The sequence below is a fragment of the Haliotis cracherodii genome, unplaced genomic scaffold (assembly GCF_022045235.1).
Source record: "Haliotis cracherodii isolate W230 unplaced genomic scaffold, xgHalCrac1.p SCAF_9, whole genome shotgun sequence".
In the NCBI taxonomy this organism is placed as follows: domain Eukaryota; kingdom Metazoa; phylum Mollusca; class Gastropoda; order Lepetellida; family Haliotidae; genus Haliotis; species Haliotis cracherodii.
In genome coordinates this window covers 40,696,906-40,719,209 of record NW_027266343.1, presented here as the reverse complement: position 1 = coordinate 40,719,209, position 22,304 = coordinate 40,696,906, and the positions used below count along the sequence as shown (strand labels likewise).

General features: G+C 41.3%; 1 protein-coding gene across 1 annotated transcript; it reads left to right on the top strand.

The window, feature by feature from the left end:
• The first annotated feature begins 735 nt into the window (after nt 1-735).
• LOC139451881 (histone-lysine N-methyltransferase PRDM9-like) lies at nt 736-22,200 on the top strand. The gene is made up of 3 exons (XM_071233176.1): nt 736-952; nt 21,332-21,722; nt 21,864-22,200. Exons 1-3 carry the CDS (start codon nt 736-738, stop codon nt 22,198-22,200), a joined length of 945 nt encoding a protein of 314 aa, XP_071089277.1.
• Nucleotides 22,201-22,304: the final 104 nt, after the last annotated feature.

The following is a 22,304-nucleotide window of genomic DNA, read 5'->3' as shown; positions in this document are numbered from 1 at the left end:
ATGAGTGATGGCCACTGAGATCATATACACTGAAAGGCAAAAGAAACGTCATGTGGATGTATCATATAAATATCTTTATTTTCAAATGCTTATATATGTAAGTAAAGACATCGCAGATTTTTTGTGTGTTGTACCGTATCTTCTAAATATCAATATTGGTAAATGTCGTAATGTGCCTTCCCGCTATCACTGTAGTTCGCACACACTCCATATTGAAGTGGGTAGATATCATAATGTCCCAAGAGACCAAAGACTTTGTAACCTCTGTAGCATTGGTTTTATCGAAAACGAATACCATTTTCTGTTAATTTGTTAAACACATAATAATCTTAGAAATAAATATAGTCCAGGAAAATATCATGTCCATCCTACATTACATAAATTTAACCTATAGTTGTCATCATGTCATGTTGAAACCATGAAAAACCTTTTACTATATATATTCCATACCATGAATATAAGAAGCTCGTTAATGTCCATTGTGGAGCTGACTATCTAAATGTACAACGGGCCGATGGCCTACAGTGGGAAATGAATAAAGAAATACAAAACACCCACATGAAATTAACAGTCTGGGGAATGTTTTTGCGAATTGTGAATTTGGGGAGGCACCAGAAGACATCACAGCTGGGGGGTTCAAAATCAGTACTTGGTGTGGCCACCACGGGCGTTGACTACAGCCACACATCACCTGTACATGGAGTGGACTAGCCTGTTGATGAAGGCCATTGGGATATGGGCCCACATCCTCAGGAACGCTACACGCAGTTCTGCTGCAGTTGTCGGCCTTGGGCGTACGTTGTTGAGTCGGCGTTGGATCTCATCCCACAAGTGTTCAATGGGATTCAAATCCGGACTGAGGGCAGGCCAAGGCATGATTTGGATGTTGTGCTGCTGGAGGAAGTCCCTGGTGACTCTGGCAGTGTGGGGATGGACGTTATCTTGCTGAAAGGTGTGGTTTAGATGACGGGCAAAAAAGGCACGATATGGGGTCTGAGGACTTGGTCAATGTAGCGGAGAGCTGTGATGCCATTACCCCTGCCTGGACAAATATTCTGAAAGACCACAGGTCCCACGCTCTGGTTCAGTCCGATTCCGCCCCAAACCATGATGCTTGGGCGGCCCCACGGGTCTCGTTCAAAAACACAAGCATCAGCATAACGTTCGCCCCTCCTTCGCCAGACCCTGACTCTGCCGTCCACCGTTGAAACACAGTAACGACTTTCATCAGTTAAGATGATTCTTCTCCATTGCTGTTGACGTCAATTTTGATGCTGCCTGGCCCATTGCAGTCGGGCCTGTCGGTGACGATCTCTCAGGATGGGTACACGAGCAGGACGGTGGCACGAGATGTTGTTGGCAGTTAGGCGACGTCGGACTGTACGATCACTGATGGCACGCTGGTGGTTGCCAATGGTTTGCCGAGCTGTTTCAGTGGCCATTCAGAATCGGTTCTGCAGATGTTGGCGTATCATGAACCGATCTTGTCTGGGAGTAGTAAATCTAGGACGACCACTGTGCGGTCGGTCGTCGGTGGTGTTGGTGGTGTTGTGGCGATGTTGCAAACGATATATCGTTCTGACGTTGACATTGAATGCATTTGCAACGACCTGTGCACTCTGGCCTGCTTGCAGTCTTCCGATCCCTTGTTGTCTCTCATTTCCTGATAATCTTGGCATGGCTGATGAATCGAAAAAACGAAAGCCAGCTTAACAGTTTTGGGTGTCCTTTATACCCATACCATACACGATATGCACGTGCATCATGTTTTTGACAAGACTTTTCCGCAACTGAGTCCCATTGCACTTTTGTAGGCTGCGTTTGGGCAAAGAACTCAATTTTAAACTCAATTGTTAAATGGACTTTAAGGCAACAAAAAGAAGCAGTAGAACGATAAATGAGTTTATTGACCACAGAACATGTAACTTCCAGTGTCTGTTAAGTTTTATCAGTATTTTCAGAAGTGACGTTTCTTTTGCCTTTCAGTGTATAACCTGATTCCAGATTGAAATTATTTCGATCTTTCGATTATTGATATAAAACATACTGAAATGAATTAGGAAATACTTAGTTTTAGACACAGAAAATTATATGCTGTCATGGGTTCCCAACCTTGTCTTTTGATAAACAGTGCACACAAACACATCTCAACGTTTGACGTGTTGAATTTGTAAATGTACTGACAGTAAAACTTATTTCCCTTTATTTTTCATTGTTCGTTTCCATGAGAATATACTTTTGAATCATTGATGAAACTTTTAGGATGATTTTTCACCTTTGTTTCATGTTCTTCGCGTTATTCTGAACATTCTCGTCGTTTCCATGCATTAAATAGAAAAAGGTGCAATGACAGTTTTGTCAAGAAAAGTAATTATTGTATACTCTCGTATTTGTGTGTTACAGCAATACGCTTGACTGTTGTGTTTCTCCCTCTCTTGGGGCGGTCGGGTAGCCTAGTGGTTAAGCGTTCGCTCGTCACGCCGAAGACCCTGGTTCGATTCCCGACATGGGTACAATGTGTGAAGTCCATTTGTGGTGTCCCCTGCCGTGATATTGCTGGAATATTGCTAAAAGCGGCGTAAAACCTCACTCACTCACTCTCACTCTCTTGGTCGCCATTTTGTATTACATCTAAGATAAAATTTTATGCGTTTTATTTCGGACACTGCCCGAGGTTGTGCTTAGTTAACGCTGGTTAACTCAGGTTGAATCTAGTCAACATTGATTGCCAGAGAAATGGTAACATTGGTTGAAGTTTACTAATCGAATGTACAGAACCGGCGGGTTGAGCCCATGCCGTGAAAACTACCATTTATATGACAGAGCGGCGTCATGGCAACTATACCCGTGTTAGATTAAATACCTCTGTGTTTTTAGATCGGATCAGTTGTGTAATATCACTGATAGGTTATTATCAGTGTTGCCACCTTGTGACTATCCGCCTGTTAGCCGTATTTCACGTTGTGTTTTGTATCTGCTTTATCTGTTTTATCTTTACCAATGCGCCTTAATGCGATCGGTCTATCTATTTATGTTTCCTCATCCACACGAGTACGTACATATGTTTGACAATTACGAATCGTTTCCACTACGTGTGGCGTTTCCCAACCGTGACAGTGTTTCCCATTTGTATGTATTGATACGAAACGAAACGAAACGAAACGAGTAGTTTAACAAACATTGCAACATGTTATTAAACCCTGACCCTCTTAAACGAAAATAAATTCATACATACGCTCGCCATTTTCAGACTCATGGCTTCATCCATTGTCAAAAACACGGTTATATTGAGGAACAATTTTTACGGTTCCTTTCTCAATGACTCTTTGAGGCAGAAAACAGGCTTTTTGTCTCGTAAACGACATTAAGCTATGGACAATTTTAGTTCGATTTTTTTTCGTGTCAACTAACATTTAGGTCTCATGTGCGCCGTTTAACGGTCTGTCAAGGGAGGTTACTCTAGCAGCTGTTTAATGCCGATAAATATCCCGGATGGTTAAAAAGAGAATTCTGTGAAGGGAACTAATCACATCAATAAAGAAGAAAGAAGCGGAGAGGTTTTTTAAATGATTGTCAAGGGAGATAACCGAACGAACGTGCCACTTTCAAACGTTGCAACTGCCACCGGTTAAATTCAATTTTGGTTCTAAATGCAGGTAGCCAATGGCTGAAAACATGCTTACTTTAAACGGAACCGACAGGAAATGGCTGGGTTTGCTGAGTGTGAGGGTTTCTGTCGGACCCAAACACATTCGGAGAGCGAGTTTGGAGCACTCGTCATCCCCTGAACACTTTTTTCAGTTCCATTATCTTGTGACTGATAGTCGGTTTGAAGCTGGCTTTTAAATTAGCCCAATTTTTACGCTAATTTGTGAAGTATTTCAAATGAACGCCGAGATGACACTAATGCGATTTATGCTCAATGACAAATTGGCATTAGTTCCGAAGCACACGATGCTTTTGCTGAAGTTTTTAGTCAATTGAATCCTTGGTTTGAACACAACGTAGTCCCCGGGGATGCAGCCACACGTATCGCCTGACAGAGCCGTTACGATAATGCGAATTAAGGGACCGAGTCGGAAAGGGAATCGTCTGTATATCCGAAACTGTTACAGAATTTCATAAATATTTTATCCCGCTTGTCATTAAGGTAATGCTGAGCGCTTCACCACAATCACCATGGACGTGCATTTATCTTAGTGAAAAATGGTTCCCTCCGAACCCTGAGCGCCCATGCTTCGAAGGCGTCAATTTGACACCTTTAATCCGTCCACGACTCTACGCCGTCGTTACGTCAGAGCCTCGTTTTTCACATACTCTCGTTCTCTGCCAAATACTCTCGTTACCTGTCAATTAGTCGAAATGAATGAACGACAATGGGCGATTCAGCGACGTGGTTGGACTCGTTTCGGTTCGTTTCCGAATTCCTTTACGGTAATTGTGATTAACTATCATGTTTGGGGAACGAGGTGCGAAACGAAATTATTCCGTAGGAGCGGAAAACCGATACACAGACCTGGCGATAAACGGCCTGTCATCTTGAATTATGCGTGTTGAATGTTGGCGGCGATTTTCTGTAGGTAATAAGCGCTGAGGGAATCTACAAGCTTGTCCTTGATAGAGTAAGAAACAGATTCCTTCTAACGTTCAACAGATTATAACCTTCGCTTTGTATCCCCTGAGCCTGTCGTCTATGTAATTAGTGCCGGGGAACAAAGTCTATTTAGATTTGTCATCAATTATGGTGTAATCCACGCGATTGCAAATGTTAAGGAGGGGAAAAAAGTTCATTATCGAGTCGAATCGGGGTAGCGTGTTGTCAGAGTTTTTTAAACCTAATCTGTTAAGGTTGAAAATGTAAAAAGTCTTTATCTAATTATATTGAAAACAGGGAAATTATCTTACAAAAGTCGATTTGCTTTGTAAACGTAAGTACATTTGAGCGATTTCTGTGTTGGGTATCAAGTTTGGCGAACATTATCAATGTCGCCTTGAGGTTAACCTTGGCTTTGTCCTCGAACAATATACTAATACAAAATATCAAGCACATATATCAAAATACTGTCGTATATATGACGTTAATGAAACGGCTGTTACGCTTCTGTTTACGAATACGTCAAAGTTGTTTTGTTTCCGAGTAGATACGTATCATAAAGACGGTGGGGTAGCCCAGTGGTTAAAGCCTGCACTCAGTCACGCCTAGTACCAGGGTTTGATTCCCTGCATGGGTACAGTGGAACCCAGTTCTGGTGTCCCCCGTCGTGATATTGCTGGGATATTGCTAAAAGCGGCGTAAAACCACTCACTCAGAGACTCACTCACATGGAAAAATAATCTGAAGCCATGCAACATGTTAAACTTGGTTGAAATGAACGTGTTTCCGCACCTCCGACATTTATTATCACCAAGATGGTGAAAACACAACAATGTTTTCCCTACAGAAGGGCGGTCGGGTAACCCAGTGGTTAAAACGTTCGCTCGTCACGCCTCAGACCCGGGTTTGATTCCCCGCATGGGTACAGTGGAGCCCACTTCTTGTGTCCCCCGCCGTGATATTGCTGGACTATGGCTAAACGCGGAGTAAAACCATACTCATTTATTTTTTCATCGCACACATTTGCGTTACTGGGGGCACAGGTGGCCCAGTCGTCTAAAGCGCCGCGATTCGCTGTGCAGAGTTGCGTCCCCTGGACACGCCAGAAACTTATGATTGTGGGTTCGAATCCCGGTTCACCCCGATTATGTTTCTAGGTTTGTCAGCACCATACCCGTGCTCGTGGGTTTCACCGAAGTGGTAAACGTCTCAGACCTGCATCACTTCGGGCTTTCCTCCCACATTAAGCTGACACGCCGTGATATAACTGGAATAATGTTAAAAGCGGCGTTAAACCCAACTCACTCACTCACTCACACATTTGCGTTACGATTTTTACCCGTAAGAACACATATAAGGCAAATACTTTAATGTTGGAAATTATGTGTTTGAAGTTAACTAAGGACTCGTTTTATTATTATTATTTTTATTATTATTATTATTATACTTCATTAGTGTTGACAAGTCGTCGTCTTCTTTGTTGTTTTGTAATGTATTTTGTCAATCAACATCAACATATACATAAACAACGACTTTATAATGAGGGCCAGATTGTTTCAATCAACTGGTACATTTTTTGGCAGTCTAACAAGGGGCGGATAATACTGCCAATGTCTCGATAATTGCTTAAATATACAATAAGCAGATGACAAATTTGAATGAGTGGTTAGAGCTTTGATTTAAAGAGACACAGTCATGTCTCATATGGGTTAGTGGGTGCTGCGGATTTTACGCTGCTTTAGAAATACCGTTGATACCGGTCGAAATACCGTTCGACCGTTGTGTCGAACTTTGACGTTGTCTCGAAGTAAAAAAATTGTCCCTGCGTATTCCTTCTTTATTTATCATTTTCGTTTATGTCGAAGATCGGTTTACTCGAAGAAGTTACGTAGGTACCTTCAACTTCGACCAAGACAGTGTTTTTTCTGTTGTTCTTAGAATAGGTCCCCAAAAATCGGATCGTGTGGTCAAGCTCTGTGTCTTGGATGAATGCTCATGTTTTATTCACTGGTTTGTCTGGTCGAAACTCCAGGCTTCCGTTATATAGCTGAAATATTGCACGTTTTAACAACATTGACCTTAGCTTTACGGTTGTTGCAGAACCAGGATCCATTTAGACCGAAGTGTGCGTTTTGGTATAGGAAACGACACCCGCATTGAATACTGCCGTAATGTTATGCATAAACTTGCACAAGTCGTTTAAGGCAATAATTATTCGTTTAAATCTAGTTCCAGATTATGTAAATAATAAGAACAAGTTGTCCCTATAAGAGACCTTGTACTATCCACATATCTAGACTTGCCTATCCGGAGGACAGTTTACGACACATCCATGGACTTTGCTTTCAGTACAGCCTTGGAGCAAGGCTATGGTATACACATCCACGTGTCCTACACCCTGAGTCTACCAGATACCAGGGAAGCGAGGGTTGTCAGTAAAGCTATGCCAAACATCTGGCATTTAGTCGTTGTCCACTACTTACGTGGGGAGTCACGGGGGAGGCAACGTCCATTAACACATGGTAAGTGGCAGGTTACCGACACCGGTAACTGACGACCTAAGTGGGATTCATCTCTGAAAATATAAAACATTGGGCATCATTTAATCTGTTGACAACTAAAATTGGCCAATCGTGTTTTATAACAGGGCGAGATTTTGCGAAACGCACTAAAGATGGATTTATATAGTTACTCTGTGCTTAAACGTTAGACTTATGAAATTATGAGTGAGTGAGTGAGTGTGGTTTCACACATTGTATCCATGTCGGGAATCGAACCCGGGTCTTCGGCGTGACGAGCTAACGCTTTAACCACCCGACCGCCCCTATGAAATTATAAGCATGTGTTAGTGTGTGTGTGCGCGCGTGTTTGTGGTGTGATATATGGTGTGAGTGTCTGGTATTTGGTGTTATATTATGACGACACTACTACTACTACTACTACTACTACTACTACTACTACAACTACTACTACTACTTCTACTACTTCTACTGCTACTACTTCTACTGCTACTACTACAACTACTACTACTACTGATACTACTACAACTACTACTGGTACTACTACTACAACTACTACTACTACTACCTCTACTACTACTACTACTACTGGTACTACTACTACTACTGGTACTACTACTACAACGACGACTACTACTACTACTACTACTTCTACTACTACTACTACTACTACTACTACTTGTTATACTATGGCCCCGGCTACTTTAATACATGGTCTGGTTAAAAAAATGTCTGTTCATGTTAAATATTCGATGTTTCAAGTGAGTAGCGACGCATATTATTCGCTTCAAGACAAGTTTAATTTATAACAATTGTTGCTTTAATCCTGTTGATGAAAAAGAAACGTAACAACATATGACGGAAATATTTTCGACATATACACGCGAATGGTTTCTGTCAATTCGCGAAATACACATAATGCATACGGATGTTACGCTTGTTGGCATAAAGACAAAAAATCAAAGAAACAAATTGACAGGTTTTAATCCTCCCGCATGAGTGGAGAGGTAAAAAGAGCTCCTTTGCTACCCTTCAAATAAACATCATCGTGTCTACCTTCACAAAAGATATAAAAAATGAGACTAATTTTCCAAACATGGCAGAACAACCCAGCACTTATTGTATGTTGTGCGAACAGATAAATCAGAATGCTACATAAATCTGATACCTAAAACCTCCAACTGAAGGAGGTAATATTCCTACAATGACAATAAATAAACATTCAAAATGGCGGCGCGCCTTTCATGTCAAAAATCGCAGCTAGGAAAACAACTTTGAATGCAAATCATTACAATTGTCATTGCCATCACGTCGATTGCTGTCATTTCAAAGATGTGTTTTTGTCGCTAGTATTTTCGGTACACCAAGAGGTCGAGTGAGGAGTTGTATTTCTCATCCGACCTCGTACAGTGGACAAAACGTTAAAGCCGAAAACATATAGGATAGAATTTTGCGAAAGTTTGTCCCCTGAAAACCACTTAATCCTTCAAAGAGGTTTGTTTATATTGTACTGATTACCAGGAATTCTTGTGATGGCTGGAACCGATGGGGCTATGTGAAGAATATGACGGCAGTATTGTGGTAGGGAGCGGTTAGTGCAATACACTTATTGCCATCGCTCAAATATAACGGTCTTCGCCGCGGGGGTCATCTACTACAGAGCGCCATATGGTGTTCGGTGTTCTGGTTCTGTCATCAACACCTCATTTGCTACAGCGGAACATCCATCATATAGTAGTCGGTGTTCCAGTTTCGGAGCGAGTGAGTATGGTTTTACGCCGCTTTTAGCAATATTCCAGCAATATCACGGCAGGGGACAGCAGAAATGGGCTTCACTCATTCGGCGTGACGAGCGAACGCTTCAACCACTAAATTTTAGGCTACCCGACCGCCCCGCAAGGACACGTACTGAACAGTCAACATCATTAACAATGTTTCAACATCATTAACAATGTTTTAACATCATTAACAATGTTTCAACATCATTAACAATGTTTCAACATCATTAACAAGGTTTTCGATTCCAGGATTTGTAGTGGTATTAAAAACAAGTGATAAAAAAAATGTTTTTGTACACATGTATATTAATCCATGAGTGAGTGAGTGAGTTGCTTGTAACGCCTTTGAACAATACTCCAGTTAGCTTGATGTGGAAGGACAGACCGAAGTGATGCAAATCTTAGACGTTTACCACTTTATTAAACCCACGAGCACGGGTATGGGTCTGACAAACCTGATAAACCGGGATACGAACCCTCCATCATAGGTTTCTGGTGTGCGCAAGGGACGCAACTCTGAACGGCGAGTTTTGGTGCCTTAGACGACTGGGCCACCATTGCTCCATATTAAAGTATGACGATGAGATTGACCTGTTCAGTAAAGACTTGTGAGTATTTAGAATTCATCGGTCTGCTTTGTTTTAATAAAAGATGTTTGTGCATAAAGCATTTGGGAATCGCTGCGCAGATAAATCTGGAATCTTACTTATAATTAACGTCTTCCCCACAACAGCCCAAGGCAGCCCATGTTTGTCGACTGAATGGTTATTAGGTGGTACAAATGTGTGATCAGGCGCATTTTATCCCGTCGGCGTGCCTCGATGTTCATGCAGTCGGCCACTAGTCTGCCCGGCCAAGAATTTACATCTGAACTAGACGCACTACTGATGGCGGCCGAAAAAACATTCATTTGTTCATACTGTATTCTGTGTGTGAAATCGGATCTACCGGCAAGGTTCGTTAAACGGTTTCTCAGTTACATAGGGTAGGGGCGGTCGGGTAGCCTAATGGTTAAAGCGTTCGCTCGACACGCCGAAGACCCGGGTTCGATTCCCGACATGGGTACAATGTGTGAAGCCCATTTCTGGTGTCCCCCGTCGTGATATTGCTGGAATATTGCTAAAAACGGCGTAAAACCAAACTCACTCACTCGCTCACTCGCTCACTCACTACATAGGGTAGCGGTTTCATGTTAAAGGACCCTGATACAGGAACGTGATGATGTTTGGTTAAAAGTCCCACGAGCACGGACGTTATGTTGCTAAACCAAGGGTCGTAATCGGACAGAAACTGGGATTAGAACCCGCGATCAGCGGATTCTGTCGCGACTAAGGGCCACTACTCTGCAAAGCGAATGGCTGCGCCTTGGACCACCAGGCTACACTGGCCCATGATAACCAAGCAAGAAGACAAATATACACTTCTGTTCTAAACATGTTTACCTAAAACATCTTTATGCATTAATATGGAGGAAGGGTAGTCCAGCTGCCTAAGGTTCCGCGACTCGCAGCTCAGAGATGCGTCCCTTGATCACACCAGAAACCTCTTAGGGAGGGTTCGAACCCCGGTTTATCAGGTTTGCCATCAACAGACTTATGCTCGTGGGTTTAATAAAGTGGTAAATGTCTAAGACCTGTATCACTTCGTGCTTTCCTCCCACATCAAGCTGCCACGCCGTGATAAAGGTGAGGTGAAATGGGGTTTAACGTCGCGTCCAAGATTATTGCTCTTATATAGCGACGTGCATGCACGTGTGTGTGTGGCTGCTTGTACTAGTCCGGACTGATGCCGATTTATAGTGCTAGCCCACTGAGATACCATACCGCAGTTTCACATGAATACCCCACTCAGACAAAGTATACTGACTCCGAGCCAACCAGTCCTTGTTTTTGCCCCTTAATGCCGAGCGCCAGACAGGGTAACAACAAGTACCATCTTTTAACATCTTTTGGTATGACGCGGCCGGGGATCGAACCCCGGACCTTCCGCTCTCCGGGCGGACGCTCTACCACGGAGGCGGTCACGCCATGATGAATCTGGAATGTTGTTCAAAGCGGCGTTAAACCCAACTCGCCAAAGCGAATGGCTGCACCTTGGCCCAGCAGGCTTTACTGGCCCATAATAACTAAGCACGAAGAAAAATTAAACATATATATTACAGGAAAGGATGAAGTGTACGTATTGAAATAGAGTAACATTAAGTCTTAAAAATAAAGTTATCTTATTTAAAAATATATATGTATTAAATAAAAAATATATATTCAAATGGAGCACAGAACAATGCTTAGAGGCAATCTACACTTTCCAAGTAATTCTAGACTTGAGACGGATTCCTTTTTATAATGTATTCTCAAGGGTCTGGGAGACAGACTGGTATTTACTGTTTCCAGATACATTGCAGCTACATCCCGCCGGAAGCTGCGTGAACCCTTCATGTAGATTCATCAATCAGTCTTCCGCAGTTTTAAATTTCGCCTAATCGTGTGGCTGATGTGTTTTTACAAATTAAAGACAAATTCCAAAAGCATTCTTCTTTGCTGCATGACATTTCCAACAGTTGGTGTTCGGACAATGCTCACCGTTGTTTTATGTTTCAACTATTTGTTTTATGTTTCAGCTATTTGTTTGTAACATTTTGACGATAATGCACGTGTGTTTGTTAACTTTAGAATATGAGATCTGTGTAGAAGAGGGTATCATATGTAAACATTGTAAACAAACTTACGCCTTTGATGGAATATACAACTGATGATATTTTCATACAGCTATTTCTGTTTACATATATTTTGAAGCAGAACTATTTATATCAGGACGCGACTGTATGCTATAGACAAAGTTTGTCTAGGTTTGTCAGCACCATTCCCGTGCTCGTGGGTGTTCATCAAAGTGGTAATCATCTAACCTGACCAGCATCAATTTGAGTGAGTGAGTGAGTGAGAGTTCGAGATGAAATAACTCCCGGCCGAATGGAATCTAGAAATGATTGATGTCATTCACATCACAAAGAATATAATTCAATTTTGATGATGTTACTTTTCTATTTCAATTCCAAAAAGATAACACATTTTTTAATGTCATCATCCGTTTCCGAGGATCTAAAACTTATTCAAATTCTTACAGTATTTACTCAAGATATTTGCTTTCTTTAAATAAACACAAAAACGTAAACGAAACCAACTTCATTACACATCCATCTTCAACCGCTTAACGACATCACCGCACCGGATGACATCGAGAGTCGGCAGTCTAAACTTTAGAAGACACTTCCGGAATCTGGAGCATGCTCAGTCGCATATTGTGAGCAGTTCGCTTGTCAGGGCGCAAGAACTGATAGAAACGTTTGTGACACGTAAGCATGTACCTTGAACCGATTTGTGGCATTTCAATGCACGTGGTCTACATATGATGTCGTAATGACGTTGAGGTAGATTGCTTGACGGCAGATCGCGACCCGATAACGGTAATATGGCAGAACACGATACTAGCATTACGAGACAAAGGAAAGGTATGTCTGATGTGTAGAGTCTTTGATTGCTGGCATGCAGAAGAATCAGATATAACATAAGCACTTAATCAGCCCGACGGTACCCTGCTCCGACTGCATCTGATCTATGATTCCTTGCTCTGAAAAAGGAAAGACAATTTTAAGATGAAGACGGGTGTTAAAGTTTGAAGGTTGGTTTTAACTGACTTTTTTTCCGGGCTAAAAAAATCAGGTTTGAATATTATGCATAAATAATAATAATAATAATAATAATAATAATAATAATAATAACAACAACAACAACAACAACGAACAACAACAACAACAACGACGACGACGACGATGATGATGATAATCCTATTTACAATGCGTCATTCAACTTAACAAATGAATGCTCACGGCACTGCATGTTATTACCCCGGCCAATGAACCAGTTTTGTTTCTATTCTCAGCTTCCTTGGATGTATACAACCCTCTGTATTACAAATATTTCTCAGACTGGACCTTTCTTATTCTCAAAGTAAAATTCTCAACAAGTATTTGGGCGACGTACATTCCTTTGCATATTTCATCCGAATGCTATGATATTGAAACTGAATATCCCAATATGTATAGGACTGATAAATGAACAGTAAAATGAAAAACCCCATCATAACACCCGACCAAAGCGACAAATTATAGCATTATAATACAGGTCCTAGTTCTTCTTACTGTCATTCGACATACCTTCTTGAATTCTATTATCTTGAGAGGAATGTTCTTTTGAAATATTTATTTAAATGTTATATGTGTTATTGCGGAAGAATGTATGCTATTTATAAAATACACACACACACCAAACTCATATTCTTTTAAAAATTAAGGGAAACAACTTCAGCTGTTAAAATGATTCCCGATAAACTCTCACTCTATCATCTGATCTTCAAAGATTTTGTAATGCGTCAAAAAGAGTTCACCCAAAAAAATCAAAATGACCATGTTGGACTTTTCATCCAGATGATTTTGTACAGTGTAACAGGAGCGATGCTCACTTAAATTCTATTTTCCTTAAGAAGCTGTCGATGGACGTACATTCAAGCTCATAGTTATGTCAGCAATGCTAAACAGCTGACATTATATTGAAATAGTTTTATGGAAAAACCCCTCTTTCTTCCAACAAAAAGTTCTCCTCAAACAAGGCGATGTATTTCTTGTATGTATCCTTCAAGAGGATAACATAAAAGATTCTTTCAGATAAAGGCGTTATTTTTCAAGCTAGGTGTAATTTCAAGATTTTTTTTACGGATTTTCATTTCCTGATGAGGTGCAAAGCGTTTTCAGCATGAAATTTAGAAGAACACACTCCTATTTAATTTCCCCGTTGAAGATTGAACAATTTAGAGACGCTCAAAGTTTAAAAAAGACGGACATTAACAGCAGTTTGATGTATCCAAAAGAGGCAAACAAAACAAAATACGAAATAAAATAACAATAAGATGGTTAGATGACTTTTCAATATCTCCCAAACAAAGATGACCGACGTCCACAAAGGAAGTTTACAGATAGTAATTATTTTGAGATAGAAAGTTCAGTATTTATAAGTTCAGTTAGCCAATTAAGTGAGTGAGTATGGATTTACGCCACTTTTAGCAATACTCCAGCAATATCACGGCGGCGGACACCAGAAATGGGCTTCACACATTGTACCCATGTCGGGAATCGAACCCGGGTCTTCGGCGTGACGAGCGAACGCTTTAACCACTAGACTACCCGACCGCCCCTAGCAGATTAAGAGTTGACCCAACAACACGATTTAGAGAAATTAGTTAAATCCTGGCGCATTTTGTCTATTACTTTACTGATAACATTACATCAATGAAATTCCAAGATAACTCGAAATAAAAAAGCCCACAAGTATTGATTTTTAACTAATAAGAATTAAACAAGCAATGTTTTGTTTTTTCTCGTAAAGCTATTTCGAGAACTTTCTTATGAAGATTGCTGCTAGCATCCGAGTAAAATGAACACCCTCAGACACAGATGAGTTACACTGGAATTGAGACTATTCGCTTCACATCTAGTAGGAAGATTATGAGAGCTCCATTTAAAGTTCATGATAAGGCGTTACTGTTATAAATAACTTTGAAATGATAGACCTTTACCTACTAACAAATATGATGTTTGGAATACCATGCTACGACAGAGCTAATGACTCTCATTCACAAGGTAAAGTGAAATGGTGTGAAACGCGGCGTCCATGATTGTTGCGCTTATATAGCGACGTGCATGCACTGATGCCGATTTATAGTGTCAGCCCACTGAGATACCATGACGCAGTTTAACATGAATACCCCACTCAGACACAGTATACTGACTCCCAGCCGACCAGTCCTTGTTTTAGCCTCATAATTCCGAGCGCTAGGCAGGGTAACAACAAATACCATTTTTTAACGTCTTTTGGTATGACGCGGCCTGGGTTCGAACCACGACCTTCCGCTCTCCGGGTGAACTTTCTTCGACCAGGCAGGGCAAAAGAGGAAGCTGTTTCAATTGTGATGGCAGATTTCTGTATTCACGCTTCTCCTTTAAACATATTGTTGAACTTGGGATAAACCCAAATCACTGATACACTAAGTCACTCACTTCTCTCTATGTGCGGGGGTACCGGTGGCCCAGTCGTCTAAGGGCGCCGCGATTCGCTGTGCAGAGTTGCGTCCCTTGGGCACGCCAGAAGCCTATGATTCTGGGTTCGAATCCCGTTTCGCTCCGATTATGTTTCTAGGTTTGTCAACACCATACCCGTGCTCGTGGATTCACCGAAGTCGTAAATGTCTGAGACCTGCATCACTTAGGGCTTTCATCCCACATTAAGCTGACACGCCGCGATATAACTGGAATACTGTTAAAAGCGGCGTTAAATCTAACTCACTCACTCACTCACTTATTGTATCAATTCATGTCGTCTTCAAAATACCAGACAGAATCGTTCATGATATGCAAACTGGTTTTGTTTAATAATAATGAGTCCATTTGTATGACGCCAAACTCCATACCAGCTCATGGCGCTTACATTATTACACCTGTCAATGGATCAGTGAGCACTCGATTTTCATTCTCAGCTCCCTGGGGAGTATACAACCCAAGCTGCCTGTGAGGCGCTAGGAGGTTAACAGCCACATTACCATCTCATCCTACCGGGTACCCACTCACTGCTGGTTGAACAGAGGCACATTTCGAACAAAGTCACTTGCCAAAGGGGACACCACATGTGGTACATGTGCTTCAGTGTGGGGCAGGACCGAAGCCCTAGAAACTCTCAGGAGTCAAGCTGCCGATAAGTGATCTGTGCGCTGGGCACAGGACCACGTGCCACCACTGTAACAGTACCTGGAATACTGTTAAAAGCGGCGTTAAACCCAACTCACTCACTCACTCACGCTGTGTGTGTGCAAGAACACTGCAGTAGGGAAGACTTTGGCATAACCGTGTAGCCCATTCTCCATATCTCGCGATATTGTATTGTGGAATATTGTTTAAAAGGGGCGCTCAGCAGCAATACTTACTCTAAAACTACAACTTAAACATGCACACTCCTCTCGCACCTATAGGTGATATGAGTTCGGAGATGACAGAAAAGTAATTAATAGCTTTTTAGAGAATTTTTAAAAGGTTTAAGTAGCTTGAAATATAATGTGTATTTACATAATTTCTCTTGACACACATGAAAGAATAACAAAAAGAGTTCAGTGTACTTTTGTCCTTCCAGGGCTCAATGCCGCTGTGCGATTTTCGACAAATTGGACCACGGCTTTACTTTGGATCCGCCCTGTGTCTATGGGAGGCAATTTAATATGAAACAAAGGTGGTTATCATGAAAATATAAAAGAGAATAACCAGTCTCAATTATTTGCCGAAACAGATTTCACTGGGCTTAAAAGGCAAAATATTGGCAGAGCTCCAGATAAGCTGCTTATCTGCGTAAAATACGCATCAGAAATACGCAGTAAAATAAAATCCAAGCGTATCAAATACGCAACGAACATTACAGATACGCTACAAAAATAAAACTTGTGCTTATCATCAAAATATTGTGAAGTAACCCTGCTATTCGATTAGCAAATCAGTATCTTATTTTGAAATTATGAACGGGCATTCCGCAATCTTGCCTAACTCCACGATGACAGTTATATCATGATCATTTGCCATCACACTTTCTTGTGGTATTTTTTAGTCCTCTAGAGCTCTCGAACCCACACGAGACCAGTTTGCAGGGACTGGATGACTAGTGTTTTTAAACATCTAACTTAAATACCCACATGTGTAAAAACTAGTGGGTAACAGAAATTTGAATACCCAGATAGAATTATTGATACCCAATGATTGTAAAATGCATGGGTAAAATACCCACAACACCAAAAGCTTATCTGGAGCTCTGTATTGGTGAGAATTATGTAATGACACCAGGTGTTCGCGATTGCCACGATTCGTTGTGCCCTCGTTTTGAAAAAATGGTTTTTGCAAATGGCTAGTAAAAAAATTCAACATTTAAAAAAACAGTCCAGACGAACATATACCACATATATTCATTGTTAGGAAAATATACTTGATGCCGTTTTGAATTTTTCTTACAAACGAATTTGTTGGAGTAAGGAGAAACAGACCTAACCTGGATACTCAATCTTGGCACAACGACAACGGTCGCTGTTTGACTGAGTAATTGGTGTTACCCATTTATGAAACACACACATACTGAAACACTGCCAGTGACGAATCATAAGCAATACTGATAGCCATAGATAAGGGATTCTGAAAAAAGTATCCGGACAAAAATTTGGACATTGTGCCAAGCTTCGCAAACTTCCAACTTCAGCCTGCCAAATTAGCTTCCCCAAAACTACAAAACGCTAAATGTTCTCTTTTCCATTTTCTCGCGTTTTGTCACATTCTGGGCCCATGTGTTGTAACATCTGGTCACAGCGCATGCGCAAGTTTCTGTTTAACGGGTATACGTCTTTCGACATCCTCGTTTCCTTGGTTGTGTTTTCAACGCATGACTGAAACTGTTTTCACGAAACTTACAACAAAATTGTCTGGTAATACAGGAGTACAGCTGGTGCGGCTTTTGGCAACAACAAATTCCTACTTTCATATGAAAATTCTGTGAGTGGCGAGTGCTATCTTTAGAGCAGGACATGCTTAACCTTTTAGCGAAAACCTGGTGTCATCCTTTATTTTCAGTTATCCGTTCATATAATTTCCATCACTATTTTGCCTTTTACGCTCTATGGAATCTGTTTCGCTGGATAATCGAGACTGCTAATTCTCTGGTGTTGGCGTCATGAATTAATAATAAACAAGTAACTTCGAACAACTTACTTCACATGGACAGGGGCGGTGGGGTAGCCTAGTCCTTAAAGCTGGAATGTTCCTAAAGCGGCGTAATACTACACTCACTCACATGGATAATTAATCTGAAGCCATACAACATGTATAGCTTGTCTGGTTTAAATCAACGTGTTTTCGCACTTCCGGTATTTTTTACCACCAAGATGGCGAAATCACAATAATGCCCCTTCCAGTATTCCATACATTGCTCTTTAATTGTACTTTATTTTAACGAATTGCAATCGCAACTATGCGTAACCCATTAAAATATACATTTGTCATCAACAACATTTGCAAATAGTTCAGTGGAGTCTTACATGGCTCTTGTTTGATAAAGCTATATCAACAATTGGCAGAGGACGCTGTTGTGGAAAGATTGAGAAATCACCAAAGCAATTTTCATTAACAAATCTGACAGTTTGACAGTCAGTGGTCTAAAGGTGGCCCAAACTCTGACACGATGTCAATAGCACTGGCGAAATTGATCCAATTTGGCGATGACCAATGACTCAAGTGTATAGGCGAGTTCCATTGTCAGATGTTATATTTGAAAGCGTATCTGTGTCCACGGGCAGACAGAATTGCCCAGACGTACTTGTCGCCCAATCAGTTTATGAACTGTATTGAAGTGCCAAAATCTGGTCGCATTGTTTTCTATATCAAATAAAATAACTGTTTTTGACGGTTAGGGATCACTGTGTCTGGGGTCATGGTTTACAATATCAATAATTATGCAAGGATAAGCTATTATATGCGGATATGGTGCAAACGGGAACCTTATCAATAAAATTACTGATATATATTAATTTTATTAACTACCCCTAATTCAACACTATATTCATAAAACGTGCGATGCACATTCTGTTACCAGAATTTTATGTTTCGCCTTGACGACCCGAGTTAGAAATGGTCTTCAGCAACCCATTGGTCAACCATGGATCGGGTGGTCAGATCCGCTTACTTGGTTGATGCATGTAATCGTATCCTGTAGATCGATGCTCATGATCGATACACCGAGATTGTCTGGACCAGACTCGATTACTTACAGACAGCCGTCATAGAGTTTGAATATTCTTGAGTTACACGAAGAAGACATTCAAGGACCAGTTTAACAGGTGACCGTGCCGTACACCAATACCAAGCAATGCTGTTGAGCTAAACTCACTTATCGTTTCTCAAATGAAAATATGTTATAAGAAAAACTTATCTTAATAAAATATAATGAAATAAAAACCAGAGACTCTTCATTTTTAGAAACCTAAAATGCAGAAATCTAGACTTGCCAACTAATAAACTTGCATGGGCTATATTGTAAATATTTGTTTTAGGGACTGCATGATTTTATTTGTTGTTTAACGCCGCACTCAGCAATATTCCAGCTATATGACAGCGGTCGGTAAATAATCGTGTCTGGATCAGACAATCCAGTGATTGATATCATGAGCATCGATTCAGGCAATTGTGATACGGTGACATGCATCAACCAAGTCAGCGAGCCTGACTACCCGATCCCGTTTGTCGCATCTTACGACAAGCATAGTTGCCTTTTACGGCAAGCATGGGTTACTGAAGACCTATTCTATCTCTGATCTTCACGGGTCGTTCTGCATGGCAGACTACTTTGAAACATACTTATCATATAATTTATTGCATGTGTCCTGTTTATCTATACAACACGAAACAACATTTTTCTATATATCCAAGTGGAGTGATTCCGTTTTTAAACCGTTTTTATTACAATTTGTTTAAATAATTATATTAGCGAGAAAGTATGGAATACTGTAAAGGACATTATCACATACTCACATTCGTGCAATTTCGACCTTTGATGAGCTTTCAAACATGCCCGAAAACGTGAAAACGCAAACCCGCGACAATGTCCCTTACATTATTTCACAGGAATTCGTTTTGAAACACCAGACCTATTTTAAAGTTGTGATTCACAACAGGCGATTGTAGTGTTGTATTTATTGCTCACGTAAACTAATTGAGGTATGTGATTGCACTTCCAAACTAAAACATTAATGGTGAAACCTTTTGCATGAATACTAAAGAAATAACTAGTTATTAAAGCGAAACATGTGTCATGTCCAAAACATTAAAACTTTTGCATCAGCACTTAATACGATATATGTTGGGTCCATGGTGGGACCGAACATAATTGGAATATATTTTTGTCGGTTGACAGTGTCATGGTGTCACAAAGAAATAACTTATATCATGTTTTGATGCAGTAAATATTCAGATTAACGTTTGATGGAAGATATAACAATGGACCCGTACATGTGAAACTAATTCCGACAGACTGTGTCCTCATTATATCATCAACTGCAGAGCACATGTTTAAGGCTTAATTGATTTCCTATTTAGACGTGGGATATATACTCCGTTGTGTCTATATGGACATTAATCAGATTCTAAAAAAATGCTTAAATACCGAGATTACGGAAACTGATGTATCATATGTGGATATTGTTATCGATACAAAATAAAATAATTTGATAAACTTGGTATCACTATCCGATAAATATGCAAATAAAGTCACCAAGCAGGAACTACTTTTTATCTCTATGTATTGATTCACTGCTTAATAAGACTGGTGTCTCACGTTCCAAATAAGTTTAGATTGGGTTGATTATGTGATGTGGGTGATTGATCATTTGGACAAAGATGTCTGTAAATCAGTTTTGACTATATGATAAATTGGGCGATTCACTCAGTCACTGTATTCATACGCGGTTTATAAAGTTACTTCATGGTGGGAAATTACGATCAAACGTCGATTATTATAACACGCAGCTAATAATCTCTATGTATTATAAAAGATGACTATTGCTATACCTTGTCTTGTTATATGTATGTCTAATATTGCAGGGGCATGGGTGGCCCAGTCGTCAAAGGTATGCCATGATTCAGTGATCGTGGGTTCGGATCCCAGATTCCACCTGATTCATCTTCCGGAGGCAAGAGCGTCACTAACCTTTTTATCAAAGACTTGTTTCTACTAGGCTTTGATATAGGGTAGTGGACACGCTTGCCTCAGGAAGATGCCCCTGATTATGCTTCTTGGGTTTCACCAAAATGGCAAACGTCTCAGACCTGCATCCCTTTCCTTCCCACATCAAGCTTTGACTCCCATAGTAAGTGAAACACTGTTCACAGCGGCCTTCACGTTACATTGCATTGTTAATGTTCGCTGAAAATGTACCAGACTGCTTCATGTATTATCGGGCCAATTGGCTGTCTTGCAAGTTTGATTCAAGTCATTCAAAGCCCACTTTGTTTGTCTGCCAACGTGTTATGATGTATGTCAGTGTAGCACTAGTTACACATGGATGTCTCAAGTGTCCACGTGGCACTTTGTACAAAGTCTAGACGTGGACTGAACATGGGCAGGGAACCATGACCTCGGGGCAGGATGACATACAGCCAGACAAGTGGGACATTGTTACCACTGCAGACCCATACTTCTACTGACAGTGGCGCAGACCCATACTTCTACTGACAGTGGCGCAAACCCATACTTCTACAGACTGATGCGCAGACCCATACTTCTACTGACAGTGGCGCAGACCCATACTTCTACTGACAGTGGCGCAGACCCATACTTCTACTGACAGTGGCGCAGACCCATACCTCTACAGACAGTGGCGCAGACCCATACTTCTACAGACAGTGGCGCAGACCCATACTTCTACAGACAGTGGCGCAGACCCATACTTCTACAGACAGTGGCGCAGACCCAAACCTTCACAGACAGTGGCGCAGACCCATACTTCTACAGACGGTGGCTCAGACCCATACTTCTACATACGGTGGCGCAGACCCATACTTCTACAGACAGTGGCACAGACCCATACTTCTACAGACAGTGGCGCAGACCCATACTTCTACAGACAGTGGCGCAGACCCATACTTCTACTGACAGTGGCGCAGACCCATACGTCCATAGACAGTGACGCAGACACATACTTCTACAGACAGTGGCGCAGACCCATACTTCTATAGACAGTGACGCAGACACATACTTCTACAGACAGTGGCGCAGACCCATACTTCTATGGACAGTGACGCAGACCCATACTTCTACTGACAGTGACGCAGACCCATACTTCTACTGACAGTGGCGCAGACCCATACTTCTACAGACAGTGGCGCAGACCCATACTTCTACTGACAGTGGCGCAGACACATACTTCTACAGACAGTGACGCAGACCCATACTTCTACAGACAGAGGCGCAGACCCATACTTCTACAGACAGTGGCGGTGACACATACCTCTACTGACAGTGGCGCAGACCCATACTGCTACAGACTGATGCGCAGACCCATACTTCTACAAACAGTGGCGCAGACCCATACTTCTACAGACAGTGGCGCAGACCCATACTTCTACAGACTGATGCGCAGACCCATACTTCTACAAACAGTGACGCAGACCCATACTTCTACAGACTGATGCGCAGACCCATACTTCTACAAACAGTGGCGCAGAACCATACTTCTGCAGACTAAGGCGGAGACTCATACTTCTACAGACTGATGCGCAGACCCATACTTCTA